Genomic DNA, 21,382 nt, shown 5'->3' on the forward strand with positions numbered 1-21,382 from the left:
GAACAGAGAAATGTGTTTCCTTTCTCGAGGTGGCAAGAACAAGAACAAAGTCATGTGAAACTCAAGTGCAGCACTCCTGGGAAGTCCTCATAGGGTTTTAAGACACAAGTTTGTCAAACAGTCTGTTTAAGATTTGATTTTATGACCCGTGTTTGACATGCACGTGCGTGCACACACACACACACACACTGGGTGAGTGCTAGTTTACCCTGAATGACTCACTGAATTTGAAGCACCACTTCAAAAAGTGTTCACATGAATTTCATCAGCCTTCTCAACAAATACACAATTCCACATAATGAATCAGTGTACGGGAATCCCTGCATTCCCTGTATCATTTCCGCTTCACACCATCCAAGTTGATGTTTTTCTTCTCTGACTCTGATTTCGCACCACATACTTTGTGAGTATGTGTCTGTGGTTCTTGAGAATCCCCAGAACAATACACACACACACTGACATTTCAACTCAACAACTCAAAATACACAAAATGTTAAAGAGCGATTGCATGAAGCACATGGCTGCGCTGAGAACCAGCCTCAGCCATGCGCTGTCACTGTGCTGCTGGGAACTTCATCTCCTCACCTTCACTCTGGACTTTTCTCAGGGTGACAGAGGGAGTCGAGATGGCGGAGGCACGGAAGTTGGCAGGTAATGTTTCTGACGAGTCAGAGGTCACGCCCCGGAGGTCCTTCTCCCTGAACATCTTCCTCCAGGATGGAGATCGAGTAAATGTTTTTGTGCCATCCTGTGGAGACGTCATTGTTTAAAAATGAATGAATGATCTCAATGGGGTGGCTTTAGTATTTCCTGTGTAAGGTAAACAATAAGCGCTGTTGTACACACAGCTGAATCACTTTGGCAGAACAACAATCCACCAAGAAACTTCTAACTACTGCAGTATTTTTATATTGGAAAGTACCGCTGATGCTGATACTATATGTATATGTATATATACATACTGTATGTATATATTTTTTTGCATGCTTTATCTTGTTTTCTATTTGTCTCTACACAATTTTGTTTCATTTTTTTACACTTGCTTTTGGCAAAGTAAATGTATGTTTCCCATGCCGATAAAAAAATGTCCATTGAAAATGAAATTGAGAGAGGATCTAGAGTTATCTAGGGATCAAGATACCGTTGTGAACTGCTGCTGAATGTCCAGGTTTATTTTTATTTTACACCAAAAACATACATTTTGCATGGGTGTTTCTTGGTGTTCAGCCTTGGTGCTGAAGCCGTCTGCACTTCTTCCACCTTACCTGCTCAGCTGTGACACACAAAACACAAACTTTTCCAGTCGAAAATGGTTGCCTAATAGTCAGATATAGCGAATATATTCTTAACCTTTTGTAGATTTTAGCTGATGTATATTATTTTTAGGTGAGCCTTTTGTTAAATGGCGGAAAATCAGTTTTTCCTTATGTGGGCAAGCATCCACATCACAAGCTGGTTCTCATTGCAGGGAGCGTGTGGAGTGTAGTCGTCACTGACTGTGTCTGTACCTAAAAACCTGAGCTATCTAGCTATAAGTCTTTATTGACAACTTAAAGAGTCTTAGCTGGGGAGATTACGAATGACACAATGCACCTGCAAGACTGACAGATTTAGACTGATGGTCTGGTTTGTCATACCTCATCTGGCCTTCTCTCTGTTCCCATGGAGATGAGGGAGTTGTACTCCTTCTCTAGGACCTGCCTTGCCTGCAGTGGACAGACCAGCAGAGATTAGAGAGCAATGATTTAAGAAGTAAAGATTCTTTCTGACGACAGCTGAGCGATAAATGCTCAACAGTGGGTACCTGTGTGTTCTGATTGGGTATTTGCAGGAGAAGGGCCAAGTCGGTGTAGTCGAAGGTGTCATCTAGTGCCAGAAGGGCCCCGTGCACCCCACTCTCTAAAAGGTTGTCCGCATACTCTTTCAGGCCAATTGACTGCACCCAACACATCACTCGCTCATTGGACCATACCATGACATCTATGGGGGAGGAGACAGAAACACAGTAACCTACAATTCAATATAGTTGCAGGAATATGCATAAACATACTGCAGGCTATGGTCATATTATGTCTGACTCACCTTGATTTTGATGCTGACTCTCGTCCCTCCTCCTCTCCAGCTCCTTCCTGTCATAGTTCAAGCGTTTCAAGCACATGATACCATAGTGAAGACTGACCCTGTAAGTGACAGCGACACATCAAGAATCAAGCATTTGTTATGCAATATAAAATAACTGGATGAACGTCAGGAGTGAACCACGACTCTCTTCCAAACCTGTGGAAACTGTCCACCATCTTCAGTTGACCCCTCAGTTCTTTCTTGGTGAGGTGATCGAGCATGCGGGCGTCCACCAGTGACTCCATGAAGTAGGAGCGGTACTGGGGCAGGCCGAGGCTGGGCAGCCACTCATTGCCAACCCACTCGTGGTTCATGTCTCCATAGGCCAGGATCTGTAGGATTGGAGGCAGGATACAGCTACACTTGGGCTTGGGTCATATTCTTTCGTGTGCTCATGATGTCATCATTTAGCCATTTCCTTTAAAATAGGAAGTATGTATGTATGTGTACTGGCTCACAATGGGTGTGTGCTACGTTCCTGAATAGACAGTAAAGTGACACCAGAGAGTATTTCTTACTTTGTGGAACCAAGTTACCACAGAAAGCTAGAAGTTAGTTAAAGTTAAACGAGCGACGAAGGCAAACGCATGAAGATAGCTGTTAGGAGAGCTCTTACAGATCTGCAAATGTATATGTATGTATGTATATATATATATATATATACATACATATACATATACATGTACACATAATAAACATATACAGGGAACAAATACATAATAATATTTGTTCCCTGACCTCTTGCAAAGCTGAATGTTACATATTGCCCCTGTGTAAAATCCTCTTAACCTGACACCAGACTGCTCAAGCTCTTCTGTAATATCAGCGATCAGAGGCACTTAGTGTTGACCACCATACTAACAGACACTCACCTGGTCCCAGCTGAACTCCTTCTGCTCCTTTGCAGAGAAAAAGTGAAAGAGAGAGGAGGCAGAAAGATGCGGGGTGGGTGGGTGGGTGGGAGGGCAGTGTGTTTGTGAGTGTGTGTGTTACAGTGAATCAGTGACAGGACAGAATCAGAAGAAGAAATGGACAGGACAGAAGGAGGGACAGTTTTGTTAGTGAATGAGAAGTAGTTGTGGGGAAAAAAACACTACATCAAATCAGACTTTGAGGGAACAGTGAGGGAAAAGTGCCTAATTAGAGACAAAGAAAAAGAAAAAAAACAACTCATCAGTGTGTGAAATCTGTGAATATTGTCAAGTTAAAAGTGTAACTAAACCCCTAAACGTAAAAAGTGCAAAGCGATAGATCTATTAATGTTATTAACTGATCCAAATGCAAATCTCCACTGTTTAGTGTAGAGTATTGAAATGACACATCTTCTGATAAAAATCTGCACATCTACTGCTTTCAAAGTTTGCCATTGTCCCAGACTCCGCCCCCTTTTTTAATAAAGGCCAGCGCTGTGAGTGAGTGATTGAGAGGCTCAAGTCACCGGGTACCTCACACGGCTGCAACACGGTGTCATATTGCACCACTCCCTCCTCCAATCACTCGCTCAGCTCTCAGCCCACTTCTTGGCATTTTTCAGAAATCTGTCATCTCACTAGAGGGGGTTTAGTTACACTTTAAGAGACCACAACATAAACCGTTTCATGCAATCAAATGCTTCTATAGGAACTTCTACAACAAGGTTCAAAATAAACAAACAAAGTAAATAAATATCCTCAAATAAAAGAAAATTTGTTGATGATGTGATATCATATTTAGTCTTACTGGTTTAGTAGCAGCAGTGAGAGACTCCATCTCAGCATGCGTCATCCAAATGTTACTGGTTGACTGTAATGACAAAAAGCATTGTATACATTAATACATCCGTCTTCATGCCAGCGGAGATGACAAGTGACTCAGTTTGCTCACAGTGCTAGCATGGCAGGCAAAACTGAACTGGATTCATACTGTCAAAGGTCAATGCACACTTTACATCCACACAGATTGACCGATATATCATCGAACAGACTGGATATACTGGATATACTGGGCTTTTCAACTGGGAAAATAGCTGTTTGTCAAAAAAAACTGTATATAGCAAATATATAGCTACAATGAATAAAAAAAGACAAGCATATACCTTCATTTTCACTTTAATTTGACATTCTAATCAAATCCAGACCGCAGCCAGTCCACTTTAGAGAGGTGCAAAAGTTAAATCCCGCTAACAGACGAGAACATGAGGCATTTTATTTTACAACAATAACACAGTGATTGACATGACGTCAATTAACTGCAATGATGCTACAGTAACGTACCAAAAGAGTTTCTGGAGCATGATAGCATAATGTTGCCTTTATGTGTTGTCTCAGGCAACATGGTTGGTGTAGTGGCTAGCTCCTTCACAGCAGGAAGACCTGGCTTCAAGCCCCGGTTGGAACAAGGGTCTTTCTGTATGGAGTTTGCATGTTCTCCCTGTGTGTGTGTGTGTGTGTGTGTGTGTGTGTGTGGTGTTCTCCAGTTTCCTCCCATAGTCCAAAGACATGCAGACTAGGTAAACTGGACATTGACTGTAGGTGACCCTGCGATGGACTAGTGAACTGTCCAGGCCCTATGTCAACTGAGATTGGCACAGTGCCCCTGTGACCCTCATGTGCAGGACACAGTAAATGTATCGATGGATGTGTTTTGTATATACATCTATTGAGGTGAACAGTTTTGTTGCCTGTCAGAGGAGCATCACCTTACATGACGTCAGCTACAGGATCTGTATATAAAGTTGTTCATACATGTGTTTGTCATGCATCGTCATTGGAATTTATCAAGAGCCTTACAGAGCGAGTGCTTGCTGGTGCTGACGGACTGGTGAGGGAGACCATTTCCTGAATGGCCAGACGGAGTTTGAGCCTATGCAGAGGGTTGCTGATGCCGATCTCCCTCTGGATCTCTGTGTCCGAGAGGTTGGCCATGATGGCGCCGCTCTTCACGTTGGCACGACATGCTGCCACGTACCATGCTGGCATCCCAACCCACAGCTGTGGAAAATGGAAGTATTATTACATACTGTTTTTACAGTATAAATAACAATAGTTTGGTGCACAGTATATAACATTTTTATAATCTTGACAAACACATAAATCATTAAGTAAACGGTTGACAAATCATATAGACTGGAGGAGCTAGTGTTCAAACCTGTACACCCTCTAGTTATAGGACCTCGCACACTCTCGACTGATCCACAGCCGCCCTGGGACATTTCTTCTAAAGTTTATTTTGTAGTTTTTTACTTTAACATTGTTTTTACTTCATATATTTTGCCAAAGTTACTTCCACTTTTTTGGGTCCATGCTTTTCTCATTTTAGTAAGATCTATTTCAGTCTTCACTGATTTTCTTGTGTTTTCTCCTGTTTGACCCGTAATGTTAAGCTTTTGTTTCACTGCCTTGTTTCATGCATTCTCCGACTAAAGTTGATTTTAACCTGCATCCTTTAACGCCATTTTACTTACTTGTCTTTTGACAATAAATACATAGTACAGTTCAGTAAAGTTTAAGAACATTTAGATTAAAGCATTGATGAATGAGGGCCAGTAATATCATCATTGTGAACTGACTTGATCTTTTGATCTTCCCATTCCACAGCAGCGTGTGTCATGACATACCTCTAGCCATGTGACCACAGTGGGTCCGTCCCACGAGGCGAAGGGCAGACCCTGACGACAGGCCTCCTCTAACAGGTCGTGCCTGGCAAGGAGAGGGGACATTTCATGTTTGCCATAGATTCATTTCTTCATATCTCACCTGAACACTCCAACTATTGTTTGATCACTAATTTTAACACATTCATTGCTTTATCAGCTTCAACATAGATGTCTCAGTGCAGTACATCCTGTATTGATTTATCTGTAATTAACAAGTTAAAAAGGTTCACTGTGGGGTAGTGTCCAGTCAAAGCTAACACTTACATCTTCCGCCGCCGACTAAAAACACATTTCTTCCGACTCTACCTCGACTAAGATGACGACAAAAAAACCCCCCAAAAAACAAAAAACGTATACATCGCACTTATGACTAGCACTTCATAGTTTGGTTTACTTGAAGCTCTTACTTACTTCTAGCTCTGATTTGTACCCTAATGTTTAAATGCACTTATTGTAAGTCGCTAAATGACATGTAATGTAATGTAATGTTACATCCGGGCATGTAATTGTAACATGTGTGGTATGCAGCCTTTTCTAAACTGATATCAGTGCTAAAATCTACATTCTGCCATGTAAGAAATGTAGCCTTTAATTCATGTTAAGTCAAGTCAATTCCTTTGTGACTATCTCCTGGAACAACTACATCTAAGACTGCAATAAAGTTACCGTATAAACCTACAGATGTTTCCAACTTTGTTAATAATCATGACCGCCCAACCTCCACTCACCCCTTCTCACTACAACTGTCTCTGTCTGCCTTTCATCGCATAAGTGTCTAAAGGTTTGCTTGACAAGCTTCGAACTGGGTGGGCGACTTACTAAAGAAATGTAAGAGAACATGCTTATACTTATAAACATTGTGTCTTTGAAAGATCTCTGTAAAAAATAAGAAGTGTGTGGGATGATCTCACTTCTTTTTGCAGCGACGGTCCTTTTCCACTGTTCCAGTCCCAAGTTTGGCCAGACCCAGAGGATCAGCTGAACCCAGGTCATCAGATGGTGTGGAGGCTGTACGAAAGGTCAGAGGTTGATTACTTGTAACATACAGTAATACACCTCTCAGCCTTTTTGTTTGCAATTCCTTTACTAACCCAGTGAGGTGGACTCGCGCCCCGATGCACCAATTCTTCCCTTTTCCTTTTTGCCAAAGAGACGACCGATTGATGACTTGATGCTCTTCTTTTTGCTGGCTTTGTGGAGGGAATCCTGACTAGCAGTTATGGCACCATCAGCAGACAGACTAGACACACAGTGAGAAGAAAAACAGGATGATCAAAACAAAGTCAGTGAGGCAAAACCCACTTGTCATTTTTACCAATCGTTAAAGACACTTCATCACACAAGCAGATTTGACATGTTTTTGTAGGAGATTCAACATGCCACTGTCAAAAAACAAACAGCTCCCCCAAAAATGCCACCATCACTTGTTATTATATCACATGTATGGGCCCCATCTAGGGAGCCTGGGCGAACCCAGCCGAATCTGCCAGTGATGTGGTTTTTGCAAGGACTCTGTTCTGGCCAAGTACAGAATCTCTGAAAAAAGGGAACCAATTGTAAACGTGTCTTTTCCCCTGGCGTGCTAGAAGTGGGATTAACACCAACCATGACAACAGAGAAATGACATCTAGCAGTTTTTGAATACATCCAACACGCAGGCCACCGAAGAGCAGCTTGTCTTTCAATTCGGCTGTTTCTTCCATTTTAAGCGAATTAGCCACTCCACGGAGCTCCACCGGGCAGAAGTCGTTACTGGATAGACATCACTGCTAGAAAACTATGACGACAACACTTTTGCGTCACTCTGCATACATCATTGGTCTGATTGATTGTAGGTCTTTCCGATTGCGTACTGAGGCATTTTGATCTACCTGTACATTTGGAATTTGGAGTTGACTACACCCTTTCCAGATTAATACTCAATATTGAGCATGATGCAGTCTGGCGTTAAAGGCTAGCTAGGATTAACTGCAGCTAAGTGGATGTACATGCCAGTAAATGTCTTTAATGCCTGGGAATAGTGGTGGACCAGTTTAAGGGACTGCAAACAAGTAGTGTTAGCAAACATGCTAACACATGTTAGCTAGGTTAGTCTAGGAAAACTCTCATAACCCTACGAGTGAAATCTGTTTTTGCAGGGTCAGTTAGCCCTCACACGTCATCCTACCCCCTCTAACTCAACAAGAACCCATACACACTACACTTACATGTGGGGAGGAGCTAAGTGGTCTGCAGTACCTGCGAAATTCCCGGTGGTCATCCAGGCCCGCCCCGGGGTGAGTGTGTGTCATCCGGTCCAATCGCAGAGCTCGAGGGACAGCGAGCGGCGTGGAGTCAACCAGGGCGAGTGCTCTGCACTCTTCGCCATCTTTGCTATTCTGCAGGGTGTAAAACATTCACTACATTTAAACGTTTGTTTGTGAAACGAATAAACCCATCGCACAGCTTGGACACCTGTGATGACTGCATACCTGTCTGTCAGTCTCTCTGGCAGGGGAGTGTGGCAGACGTGGGGTGGAATGTCCTGAACTGGGAGGTGAAGGAGATGCCAACGTGGAGGAGGTGATGGAGGGAGTCATGTAACCCCGACTAATGCTGTCCCGTCCTCCCAGTGAGGAGGGGGGAAGAGACGGGGCGTCAAGGGCCACGCTGCTGACCCGACTCTCAATCTCCTCAGCCCTTAGCTCTGTGCTCTCCTTTTCCTCTTGAATGAGCCTGAGAGACGAGGAAAAGAAAGTGCTTGAGTCTGCATCAATTAAAAAAATGACTTGAATATCTCAGGCTCTTGGATCTTTTCCACAATTTCATCAGGGTCATTTTGTAAGACCACCAGTTCTTTAAGTTCTGTGGGTGACTGAAGGCAAGTGCAGTAACTCACGAGTGTGTGGATAAAACACGCTATGGCTCCACATTTTTAGATATGCCAAAGAAAATCCTGAACAGAACGTCGGAGAGAAACTGCTTAAAGGACATTTAATAATGTGGGAGGAGGAGAAACTGTGCATGTGCGTTACACTGCCTTTAAAGTGGCGGCTGCCAGCCATTTTCAGCACAGACCTGCCAAACGTTTTACAGCATTTTGACAAAACAGTGCGTTCTATGACTATGTAAACACCAAAACTACCAAAAGAACGGTTGTATTTGAATTGACGTCTATAGACGTCATTGGCAGCCAATGAGTTCAAGTGGATTGCACCAACACAGTTTTCCCATCCACTGTGTTTTTGGGAGTTCGGGAGCCCGGGTCACCACAGAATGATAAGAAGATGATGATGTAAATATATGGCTGGGTTGATACACACACACATCTTACCACCATTTCTGCTATTTTTCCAGGCACTCAAATATTTTATCCACTGAATCTGCTTCCACTGAAATTATTCACCTTTACTAATTTTTTCTTTTTAAATGCACAAATAAAAAAAAATAAAAGCTTCCTTGGTGTTTTAATGATAGTTATCCATGTTATTATTTACTGATTACATCATTCCATAACAAAACAAACACTTTTACTTTGAAATTCTGTGAAATATCACCATGAATATCTTTATTGCATATTGTATTATGAACACTTTTTTCCTCTAGACCGGCCCCCTCGATCATACGCTTGTTTGCCCCCAGGTCATTTGAGTTTGGCACCCCTGCTCCTACTGTAACAGAACTTACTTGATCTCCTTGTTAATGGCCTCCAGTTGTTCCTGTAGCATGATGGCCAAAGTCTGTACGTCCGTCTGTCCGCTGGGAGAGAGAAGCTCCGATCCGAAGAGAGTCTCCCTGTCCTCCTCATCATCCGAGCAGCCTCCGTCCACACCACCATCATACCCAGGAACAATCATTGTCCCACTGTCCCACTCTCCATACTGAAATGAGGGGGAAAAGGGCATGAAGTCATCCTAAACACAGTTTCATCAGCAGTCCAACATTATTTCAGCTTGAGCTCAGCACCTTGTTATTATCATCTCTAGCAGGCCCCCATCGGCCGCGGTGCGCCCGCCTGACCACCACCCCACTGGTGGAGCTGCTGTAGCCGGACGGGAGCGAGCCTCCGCCCTGGGGGTAGCGCAGCTCCGATGAACTCCCTGGAAGAGATCTTCGGAAGAGGGTGGAGGGAAGTGAACTCACGCTGCCAGCCCTATGGTTAGATCCAGAATTCATTTGTTATGTCACCGTACTTGAAAATGATGCCGTCATCTCTCTGGAAAAAAACATACAACTCACATCCATTTAAGATTATGTACATATTATTAGTCGGAATCTCTATGTAACACATTGTGTACGTTTCTTGATGCATTACAATTTTCTTTTAAAACATATTTTCAATGATCCTTAATTGAAAAACCCGATGCATTTACTTCCATTTTGCTTTATTACCACAAATGGAACAACATTTCTGAGACGACAAAAAAAAATAATCACATGTAATTAATTCTGTCTGGTGGTCGTGGGGCTGAACGCACCTGGAACCACACCACTCTGGTGTCATTTTTTTCCAATTTAAAGGCATATTTCACCGTTAGAAAGATGAATGTCTATTAAAACTGAGTCACCTATGTGTATGTAGTAGAAATGTGAAATAATATTTGAAGCAAGTGTCTTCTTGGCTGAGAAAGGCAGAAAAATAATTTGTAATTTTGGCTCATGTAGATGAACGACAACAACTCCCAGCATGCACTGCTGTCTCAGTCTTCGAAGCAGACAGCGCTATTTGTATAAACACACAAATCCCCGTGAGGAATTAAATATATAATAAATAGAAATATACAAAATTAATACAATTTCCTCCAGCTGATTTAGATCATTCATACATTTAAGCAATATTCACAACAAACAAGAATAAGGCAGATGGAATGAGATGTTTTTGTTGACTTATTGATTTTGTTTGCATTAAGGTATAATCGCTCAAGACACAACCACGGTGCATCTAAAAGTCACATTTGTTGATGCACACGATTGAATAAAGTTTATAGCGACTGAATGAGAAACAGCAAACGAAATACCCTGAGAAGGGACAGTGTACTTGTCGGATCCCTTGGGAGATTTCACTTTTATTTGGACATATACTTTCCTGCATAAATACATCTCATTAAATGTTAATTGTGGCTAACCTGGAGTAGCCTGTGCCAGTCCTGCCTCTCAGCTGATCCAGCTCCATTTGTATTCGCTCCAACTCAGCAAGCAACTGCTCCTAAAGGGATTGGGAAGAAAAGTGATGAAGGATGAGTGCGAGAAGCCTTTGAAAATGTTGCAACCCTTCAGATGTGACACGAGTGCCGACGAGGACACTTTGGCATGCAGACTTGAGGAGCTGGGGATCAAACCACCTGGTCCTTCTGGTCAGAAGTCCATCTACTCTGTGCTAGCATGTCCATGAGGGCCCCTCAAGGGTAATATTTAGGCTGACAATATGGGACCTCAGCAGGATATGGTGCATGTCCACTTCATGCCGTAATGCAGCCTGGGTACTGAGTGGGAACTAAGTGGACCTAGGCTTATGGTTTCAGTAACATAGGCCCCATAGGAAGCCCATGAGGGGTTCACATGGATATGCTAGCTGTGACTCTTGACCCAAATGTGTTTCCTGTATTTTTACAGACGTTTACCAACTTCCTTGACTCTTCATCCAGAAACAATGAGAGTAAATTGTGTTTCAAAAAGAATGAATACCTTATTGGCTAAGAGATCATCTTGGATTTTCTTCATATTGGACAACTCCTCGGAAAGAGCATTCTAGCAGAGCAGGAGAAAAAAAGAAAATCTTAGTTTCTACACCCTGGGCTCCTGACATATACTGCTCCAGCGATGAGATCATGTCCATACCTTCTCCTCGAGCGCTGCCATCCTTTCTTTGAGGTGGAGCTGCAGTCGCTCGTTGGACTCAGACAGAAGCTTGTCCACCGTGTCTGAGAGACGTTTGTTGTGTTCATCATTCATCTTCTCTCTCTGCCTCGCCTAAAAGGAAGCACGGTCACATGAAAAGATTATTATGATTATTATTACTGTTATGAAGATGTAGCAGAGTAGAGCATGGTTTGAATAGCTCTTGTACCATCATGGTTCAAATTATGGGGGACTTATGAGGAATTACGGGGGAGTGAAGGAGAACTCAGCTCCCCTGAAAGCTGGAGCTCGTCTGAAACATCGTCCATTTTTGTGTCAAAGGTTACAGACTTTGGTTTTCTGTGCAATGAGATTCCTGAAATAAATAATCAAACACTGGAGTAGAGCAAGATAACCAGTGATACCCTCTGCAGTTCTTGGTTCTTCTCCTCGAGCTGAGCTTCCATTTGTCGTAGTCTCTCCTCAAAGTTTCCGTGGCGTTCTTCTGCCTGCATTACAAAGAACATAACAATGTTTCATACACATTTCCCAGACTGCAATTTTTCACCTTTAGATATTGAGATTTTTAGTTAAATAATGCATAAAAAGGATTTCACATCTTTGATCACTCAAGGTATGATCACTGTAACCGAAGAACACCTCTCCTGTGGTAGCTTCATCCAGTGCCAAACATTTCAGAGGGTTTATACTGTAGGCAGAACTTGAATGTAGACTGGCTATACTGTTTTCAACAGCATTCCACACTCTGCGCTTAGTGTACCTTGTTGAGAGCAGCAACTCTCTGAGCGAGCTGGGCCTCGATTTCAGGCAGCGTCTCTGCCCTCTGCAGTGTCTGCTGGAGCTTCTGCTTGGCTTCATCCAGACGCTCCTGCAGCTGTCGGTTTTTTTCTTCACTCTGAACACACACGGAAGGACTCAGCACAGATTTTTTTTTTGTTTTACATACACATATATATATATATATATATATATATGTATACATATATATATTCAAATGATACCATAACAGCGTCATGCATGTCAAAAGCTGACAATCTTGACCACAGCTGAAAGTTAATTACATCAGGCATTACTCACCTGTCTGTGCAGGGACTCCTTACTTGCCAACTCATTTTCCAGCTTGTCTTTGATATCATGGAGAGAAGTCGCCTCCCTCTGGGCACTGAGGTACCTGCACAAAACACACAGCCACCATCAGTTGTCTTCAAATATTTAAAGATAAATAAATAAACAAGGGCTACACTCTGAGGCAAAAACCTACACGGCACAAACTCTGAATCTAATGCTAAGACTTAAATGGGAAGTGGCAAACCATTCCGTAATTTGGGAGCTACTACAACGAAGGCCTGATCACCCCTGAGCTTCAGCCTTGTTTTGGGGACGACTAAGAGCAACTGATCTTAGGGACCATGAAGGAGTGTAAAGCTGGAGTAGGTCAGTGACGTAAGGTGTCCATTAAGACACTTGTACACAAACACTAATAACTTCAAATGTCTCCTGTGGTGTACTGGGAGCCAGTGGATCAAAGCCAAATTTGGAGCGGTATGTCCTAAACCAGTTTAAGGTGGGTAATGGAAGTCTGGCTAACCCTGATATTGAGAGCGTTACAATAATCCAGTCATGTATTAGTTTTTCAAGGTCGGCAGGATTGATATAACATTGGCTATTTCTCTCAGTTGAACGAAGCTTCTTTTTTTTTTAAACACAGCTAATCTGTTTAACAAACTTAAAATCAGAAAATATTACCCCCAGGTTTTTAACAATGGGTTTGTTGTTGAAACAAGTCAGCAGAGGTTTGGTCGAGAGTGCTTTGTTACCCTTCAGGGGAACATACATTTGACAAATCGCCTGCATAAAAGAAAAAATGGCATGCCATGTTTCCGAAATATAGAGCCCAGGGGAAGCAGATACAACGAGAACAGGAGGGGCCCGAGGATTGAACCCTGTGGCACTCCACAGGGGAAAGGCACCACAGAAGACTCAGAGTCACCGATCTTACCACAGATGTTTCTATCGGCCAAATAAGAAAGAAACCATTCCAAGGTGGCCCCTTTAATACCCACCCAATGCTCCAGATCAGAGAGTAGGATACTATGATCCACTGTATCGAAAGCAGCTGTTAGTTCTAAGACCACTAAAATGACAACAAGACCAGAGTCAGTGGCCAGAATATATCATTAAATCATCTCAAGGATTCCCTGGAAACAGCAAACAATCACAACACAACAAAAGTGAGGAAAGAAAGATCCAAAGATCTAACCTGCAGGAACATGAATAACAACACAACACAGGCACAGATGCAGGAAAATGGGTGAATCATTTTGTAGTTCTTTTTATAGAATGGACTCAAAACCAGAACTTGCATAGAGTCTGTGCAGGTGATGCAGGCGTGCTCAGGCTTTGAGTAAAATAATGTTGGAGACATTATCTTTTATTATCATAAATTCTCTCCATAGATGTTATATGTTATTTTATGTACTAAATTGGTATTATAAATATAGTGTGATTCAAAGCCCTGTCCTGATTTATAAAACAAAACGCTTAATCGCCTCCTAATTTCAAGGTATTTTAGCCCAAATTACAGAACTAATGCCAATAGAAAGACAGGCAGCCATTGTGTTCCTGTGTCGGGGATTTGCTTGGTGATGATTAGAGGGAGAATGATGATTAAGAGATTGGTTATGGGCCTTTATGATTTGAAATGCTTGCTGTTAGTTTTTGTCTGTGTTAATATTACATTTTTGTTTATATATTACAAACGCAGAGAGTGTGTATACTGTGTGATTTGTATACATGAATTTAAGACGAGGAAAAAACGAAACGCGTGGTCATTGTGATTTGTTCCTCTGCACCCATGGATTCCAGTGTATTAAGACTCCTTGAACGTACCTGCGTTCTAATGTTGTAATCCTCTCCTCCATGTCCTCCCTCTGACAAAGAGCCTAAAGGAAACAGAACAAGTTAATACACAGTTAAATCGAATACACGTAAATTTCATGGTCATTTTCAGGAAAGAGAAAAAAAATGTGTGTGTGTGTGACGTGCATTTGTAATAATATTACAATAATAATAGTTGTATTTCTACAACATATGCCCTTTGGTTTCACATATACACTGCGGGCCAGGGAGTTGGGGCGCACAGGATCTTGGCCAAGAAACACCAGATTGGCACAGACCGACCTCTTTCACTTCCCTTTGGAGCTTCTGATTGGCCTCCTCCGACTTCGTCACCTCCCTCCTGGCGGCCGCAAGCTGCTCCTCTATTTCTCCAACCTGATGTGAAACCATGGATGAAAACAAGACGACAAAGATTTTACCTATTTGGGAGTAAATAGTCAGTCAAGGCAATGATGGGTCACAAGGGACTCAAACAGAGGTCCAGTATTTGTGACAATTAGCATAATGACTTTAAAAATAATTATTCTGGTTTGTTTTTCGTAGACTTAGAATAGTGTTTCCCAAACTTTCTTATGGCAAACTATTGTGACCTAATAAAGGGTCTAAATGAAGATACTAAGATAGAGTAAGGGTCATCCTAACATGGGGAGAAAGCTCGTTACTTTTCATACATGTACTGGTTACAACTGAGAGTTGATGATCCTTGAGGGAACATATGGTTCTTAAAGCTCAGTTATGTAGGCTGGTGCTAATCCATAAAAAAAATATTTAAAAACAAAGAATAGAATCTTAAAATGGATCCTAAAGCATGCAGGGAGTCAGTGGAGGGAGGCCAGCACTGAGGATATGTGTTCTTTTTAAAAGACGATCAGCAGCAGCAGCATTTTGAACTAACCGCAGGCGTGCAAGTGAGGCATGGCTGAGGCCCAGATGAGTCGAGATACAAGTGCATATAAGATGTTCAGAAATATTGAAAGATAAAAAAAGATTTGATCTTAAATAAAAGTCATAACGAGATTTGATATTTGTGGGAAACGCACGGCAGAGTAGTGGCTAGCACTGTTGTTTGGGAAAAGGAGTGAGAGGAGGAGTCGTTTACTGCAATCTGCAGTCTCATCATTAGATGTTATTCATTCTTAAAAAGCTCCACTGACATGAGTCTGCAGCACTCCAGCGCTAAGATCTTGCCTCTTTATACTGATCTGCTGTACATGTATCCTCTTACCACACCGGATCTCATCGCACAAGGCCCCATATGGGTCTTATTTGCAGTATACATATTATAATCATGGCTTTTCAAAGCAGCCGTAATACTCTCACTGGCCATCAGAGGGAGACGAGTCGACATACTGCTCATTGTTCCCCTCCTTCTTGGAAAACACTGCTGGAAATGCTCCAGGAATAAACTGGCACTGATCAGTGCATGTAAATGTGACAGCCAGTATTTTATTATAGAAACTAGATTAGAAAACAAAATACACAGATAAAGTACAACTATGCAGCAGTATACTAATGTGGACTTAAACATAATGTAAACTGCTCTATAACCTTAAAGTGACAATTCAGTCAAAGGGCACTAAGTGGGCATGGGCTTGAATGGAGCAAACGCCGGTGGGACCACCACAGAAACCAGACAAACCCACTTGGGACCCAAATTGTCAGCCCAGATATAAACCTTATGGGGTCCACAAGGAAATGCTGGCTGGGTTGCTTTAAAAAAAAAAAGAGCCGTCACTCAGAAGTTCAAGACCCAATACTGGTATTTACTCACCTGTCGGCACATGAGGGCCAGCCTCTCCCTCAGCTGGGAGAGTTCTGATCTCTGTCGCTCTATCTCTCCCTCCCTCTGTCTGTCCAGCTCCCCGTCCTCCAGGCCGGAGGAGGGACCGTTGGGTAGTCGCTGGAACGATGGCAACGTAGAAAAAAAATGAGAGTGACGAAGAAACATAATCATTTAGAATTAGAACACACCACATGACGCATCACACTGACACATGACGAGGACCCACACATCTACTTTCTACAGACTTTCTGAACGCTAACACAAACACACAACTGGAACCAACATGCACAAAGCCCTCCCTTACATCTTTCCCGCCGTCCACCCCTTGTTGACGTCTTTTAATTTGGTCTTTTAATGAGATTACCTGGGAAGACGGAGACAAAGTGAGCAATTAGATGATGTGATGGATTTTTTCGTAACTTCTCGATGTTGTTCACACCGAGCTTGAGGCAGAGGCACAGAGAATCATTACAGATGGACTTTACCTCTTGAGAAGACGCTGCCAGTTGATCCTCTAACATGGACACCCTCTCAAGGGCCACGCGGAGCCTCTCTCGCACCTGTGTGACGAAACAAGAGGGAAGTTTACTGACCATTAGTGTCAGTTCCTGTTTTATATTTGCTCCCCACTTCCTGTTCCTGGTCTTTTGTTTGATTTTCCCACCATTTACCTGACCACACCCACTTCCGGGGTGCTTGCCTGCTGTTCTTTGACCAAGGTTTGTATTTTTGGTTTTCAGACATTCGCTTTGCCTTTGCCTGATTTGGAATGATTTTGTTTGCGTTTGAGTCAGTTAGGCAGCTCATAAGAGGCCAGAATTCTCACATCATGGTGGAATTTCTTCACAACACAACAGTGTGAGAGACATTTCTGCAGTGTCATTCATTTATTCTGATTTGGATTTTTCTGGGAGAGGAATGCTGGAGAAAATGGTGAAATGATTTAGCCAATAAATAACATCTTTCACAATAATGGCATGTGCTATGTGTTAGATCAGTGTTTCCTAAACTTTCCCACTTTTTGAAGGTGGCAAACATGTCATGTATCTGTAACACCTATCATCACAATTTGGATTTGGTAAGCAAATCATTTCCATGAGATCCATGGCATGTTTGGTGACCCAAAATATATCTCCTGTGGGTCCCGACCCAGTCTTTGGGAGCCACTTTTTCTGCATGTTTTCCAATCATTATTCTTCCAAAAAATTCTTCATAAATCAGGCAATGGGCGGAGTTAGCTTCAGATGAGTTCGGTTTAGTTACCCTTTAAGTTTGGTGGGAAAACAAAGCATTTTTGTGTCTTGTCTCTTTGACCCACCTTCTCATCCAGGGCCTTGTGGTGCTCAAACAGAGACTTGAGGGCCTTAAGGACCTCCACCTCACTGGAGACTCCTGCTGGGGACTGGGCCTGTCTTTTCACAACTGTCATCCTCAGACTGCGCTCGTGGCGAGACACCAGACACTCCAAGTGTTCCAGCAGCAACTACAGGAGGCAGCCGGCAGAAGGAGGAGGTGACAAGAGAATGCAAAGGGATTAAGATACAAAAACAGAGGCAACGAAGGGCACAGGTGGAAGAGAGAGCGACAGAATAGATGGTTAGAAAGACTACGCTCGGAGAAGTTGGTGAGATAAGGACAAAAAAGTGAGTCACGAAGAGGAAACGAGAATGTCGTAGAGAAAATGAAAAAGTGTCAAACCCACACAACACAGTGAGTGTTACAGTGTTAATCAGCGAAATGGCCGCTGAACAACTTACGCGCGTGTTGTTTCTCTCCGCCTTGAGCTCGGCAATCTCCTCCTCCCTCTCCAGGAGCTGCTCGCGGCAAACGTTCAGCTCTTTCGTCAGCACCGCAAACTCCTGTGGACAACACAAGCTGCATTTAGGGGCAAGGGACACCGACCGTCTCCACCATCTCACCGGCCCACCGGGAGGCGGGATTAAGGGCCGCAAAGGCCGGTTTAAGGCTCTTGTATATTTCTGTGCAGCTGTGTGAGCTCGCAATACACATGAACCATCACACATGTGACAAAAATGGTTCTCTGTGTGATGTCATCCGAGTGGAAACCCAGTGGTTCCAGGTACGCTCTGTGACAACAGTTGGTTTATGTGCTGTAATAATAATAATAATAATAATTTTGAAATGGTTATATTCTTCTTAAAAATCAAGTGTAGGTTTTATAACCAGTGAAAATCATCTGAGAAAATCATTCTAACCATGTTTAAACTTCTTAATCTGATCTAATCTTTCAGACAAAAACAACATCATCTCAGTCTCCTGAGAAAACACATCCGACATTTGACGGCGACGGTCCGAGGATGATCTTGACGTGCAGACGTTTACAGTCAGGAGCGCCTGCTTTATGGTTTAAAAACTGTTAAAAATAGACACATGAAGGAGAGAGAGAGATGCAGATGGTCACACAGTGGGTCCATTGGCTCCCGCATGGCCTTATGGGATTGTTTCTTGTTTGGATCAGGGTCAGCTCCTCACTCGTGTCCACTTGTCATTTCTTTTCTACCACATCTCTATTAGCGATGGTCTCCTTTAGGTTAAATGCATTCCGCACAACTAATCTATAACGTGCCGACTTCCATACATGCTTTTGTCTCGCAATTTGTTTTTACCTGATATGAAAATAGTTTGCGTCGCACTGCTGACTTAATGTGTTCTATTATCCTCGCATTGTTCTGTTCTCTAACACCTATACAAAGGTTTACTTCATTCATTAAAATCATTTGGTGTTTCCATTGGCTCGCCTCGCCTCGGCACGGCAAGGTTATTTTGCATTTCCACTAGCATAGAACCTGGTACTTTTTTTTTAGTACCTGCTCTGGCGAGGTTCCAAGCGCGCTGAGGCGACACTATGCGTGACGTCATCAGACTGCCGGACACTGATTGGTCAGAGTGCCGTCACAGGGAGAGACGTCCGACTCAAGCCGAACAATGCCGAAGTGTAAGTTAAAAAGACTGATCAATCCTAAAAACGTGGGTTAATCTCCAACAATTACTAGGGAAATGTCCAAAATCTCAATAATTAATTGTATTTAGCGACAGATTTCAGCAGTGAGCGGCGTTCAGTGACTGTGTCAGACGGAGTGTGTGCTCCGGTCATGGAGGAAGTACTGAACAAACAGTTTTAATGAACTGATTCTAATGATTCAGTTACACAGAAAACAACTGCTTTACAAGTCACTAGTCACTCGTTTGTCTCTGTGTGTGTGTGTGTGTGTAAAATGAAGTCACAGCAGTGACTAGTTGAGTACAATTTTGTAGTGGAAAACCAACCTAAACTGTGCGACCAGTCTGTCACAGTGTTCCCGTTTTTGGACAATGTTTTTGATGACGAGGCTCTGATATTTAGACAAACCTTCAGACGGGACGGTGAGTGTGAAGTACCTGCATTGATTTTCCTGATGATGGTGTCCAAAATTCAGCATCAAACAGATTTTCTGGCAGGGACTACATTTTTTTTTTTTTTTGCCTTTTCTTTGCAGTTTTAAAGCCTGATTCCACAAAAAATATTACTTTGTCTAAGTGCTCCCTTTATTAAGAAAGGAAAGCATCTTTATTGTCATTATACAGTGTTTTGCACAACAACATTTCGGGGTGAGATGGAGGGTTGATCAGCGCTGTGATGGTGTGAGGAAACCGGAGGAAACTCACACAGACATGGAGAAAACATGCAAAGTCCACACAGAAAGGTCCCAGGCCAGGAATTGAATCCAGCCCCTTCTTGCTGTGTGAGGCAACAGCGGTAACTACTACAAAACACAGTGCCACCATGCCGCGTATTAAGCACATCACAACGACACTGATCACTTTGAACACAGCGATGCACCAGCTAAAGACAACATCTAAATTTCACTGCATAATTTTGTAGTTGGCTTCTATGTGTATGTGTTTTGTTGTTGTGTTTTCCTACGACAGGAACTGCTGTACAATCAGCTGAGTTATGACTGGTTGACACGAGTGGCCATTGCAAACAAGAGCCTCATTGTTTTACTCGGCTGTTCTTAAGGTTTGAGCACCAAGTGGTGCAAAGGCCTTTTTGTCATTATTGTAGATTTTTCCTCATCTTTCGCTTCTTCCAAAGGAATCATGTTTCGGGGGATTGAACATGCACAAGAAACAAAACTCAAAACTTTGGTACATGACACTACTTTCAAGCCCTATTGTTAATTCCTTTACACCATTTTTTTCAAAAACGTTGTCTGTTATATTTGTATATTTTTTCATCTATTTCTAATTAATTAGAAAATGGTGGAACTTTTTTCTCACATAAAAAGTTGTCTGTTATATTTGTATATTTCTTTCATCTATTTCTAATTAATTAGAAATTTGTGCAACTTTTTTCTGACATTGAAAATGAATGGTGATAGACACAGTGCTAATTGGATTCACAGTCACTTTGGTAACCGTCCAGCACAAATTTGTCCGTTCAATTTTGCACTTTTAAACCTTTAAACATCTCAAAATGAAGCAAACTTCAGGCTGAGCTGTAGATTTCTCATTCCCAGTTTGATTCAGAATGACGGACGAAGCCATGGCTGAAAATTCAAACAAAACGCAGGAGTTCCACCTCTGTTACATGGAACTGATTTGGCTTTTTCCCCTAATGACAAGACACAAATAACAGTTATTTGCAAAGTTTGCATAGACAAAACAACCTTTTCAGTGTCCACAGTTGGTTAGCGCTCTTGCCCTTTGCAGCAAGCGAGAAGACCCGGGTTCGAGACCTGGTCAGAACAAGGTTCTTTCTGCATGGAGTTTGCATGTTCTCCCCATGTGTGTGTGGGTTTTCTCCGGGTTCTCCGGTTTCCTCCCCCAGTCAAAAAAACATACAATATGGAGATTAGGTCAATTGGACACTCTAAATTGACCGTAGGTGTGAGAATGGTTGTTTGTCTCTATGCGTAGCCCTGTGATGGACTAGTGAACTGTCCAGGGTGTGACCCCGCCTATATCACACTGTGTCAGCTGAGATTGGCACAGCACCCCCTGTGACCCTCAAGAGCAGAATAAAGTGGTAGATGATGGATGGATGTTCTTGAAACACATCTGTTACACAACCACAGAGCCGGCCTGAGACATAAGTGAACTAAGTG

General features: G+C 42.6%; 1 protein-coding gene across 3 annotated transcripts in view; it reads right to left on the bottom strand.

The window, feature by feature from the left end:
* LOC122759296 (liprin-alpha-3-like) overlaps positions 1 to 21,382 on the bottom strand; it is a 32,207-nt gene that overhangs the window by 3,545 nt on the left and 7,280 nt on the right. The window contains exons 3-30 of one of the 3 annotated variants that reach the window (XM_044014067.1): positions 18,032 to 18,133; positions 17,593 to 17,757; positions 16,760 to 16,834; positions 16,579 to 16,638; positions 16,263 to 16,391; positions 14,774 to 14,866; positions 14,483 to 14,535; positions 12,671 to 12,764; positions 12,354 to 12,488; positions 11,998 to 12,081; positions 11,573 to 11,704; positions 11,420 to 11,482; positions 10,861 to 10,940; positions 9,701 to 9,887; positions 9,422 to 9,615; positions 8,227 to 8,470; positions 7,994 to 8,133; positions 6,847 to 6,995; positions 6,667 to 6,763; positions 5,717 to 5,798; positions 4,890 to 5,090; positions 3,841 to 3,903; positions 2,994 to 3,020; positions 2,278 to 2,453; positions 2,083 to 2,180; positions 1,805 to 1,980; positions 1,638 to 1,706; positions 586 to 748 (exon numbers count right to left, since the gene is read on the bottom strand). In XM_044014067.1, coding sequence (XP_043870002.1) covers positions 586 to 748; positions 1,638 to 1,706; positions 1,805 to 1,980; positions 2,083 to 2,180; positions 2,278 to 2,453; positions 2,994 to 3,020; positions 3,841 to 3,903; positions 4,890 to 5,090; positions 5,717 to 5,798; positions 6,667 to 6,763; positions 6,847 to 6,995; positions 7,994 to 8,133; positions 8,227 to 8,470; positions 9,422 to 9,615; positions 9,701 to 9,887; positions 10,861 to 10,940; positions 11,420 to 11,482; positions 11,573 to 11,704; positions 11,998 to 12,081; positions 12,354 to 12,488; positions 12,671 to 12,764; positions 14,483 to 14,535; positions 14,774 to 14,866; positions 16,263 to 16,391; positions 16,579 to 16,638; positions 16,760 to 16,834; positions 17,593 to 17,757; positions 18,032 to 18,133 — 3,331 coding nt within the window. Of the gene's footprint in view, positions 1 to 585; positions 749 to 1,637; positions 1,707 to 1,804; positions 1,981 to 2,082; positions 2,181 to 2,277; positions 2,454 to 2,993; positions 3,021 to 3,110; positions 3,258 to 3,840; positions 3,904 to 4,889; positions 5,091 to 5,716; positions 5,799 to 6,666; positions 6,764 to 6,846; positions 6,996 to 7,993; positions 8,134 to 8,226; positions 8,471 to 9,421; positions 9,616 to 9,700; positions 9,888 to 10,860; positions 10,941 to 11,419; positions 11,483 to 11,572; positions 11,705 to 11,997; positions 12,082 to 12,353; positions 12,489 to 12,670; positions 12,765 to 14,482; positions 14,536 to 14,773; positions 14,867 to 16,262; positions 16,392 to 16,578; positions 16,639 to 16,759; positions 16,835 to 17,592; positions 17,758 to 18,031; positions 18,134 to 21,382 lie in introns of those variants that run through there. The other 2 variants (XM_044014069.1, XM_044014070.1) reach the window with 2 other exon arrangements.

This window comes from Solea senegalensis, linkage group LG18, assembly GCF_019176455.1.
Source record: "Solea senegalensis isolate Sse05_10M linkage group LG18, IFAPA_SoseM_1, whole genome shotgun sequence".
Taxonomy (NCBI): Eukaryota; Metazoa; Chordata; class Actinopteri; order Pleuronectiformes; family Soleidae; genus Solea; species Solea senegalensis.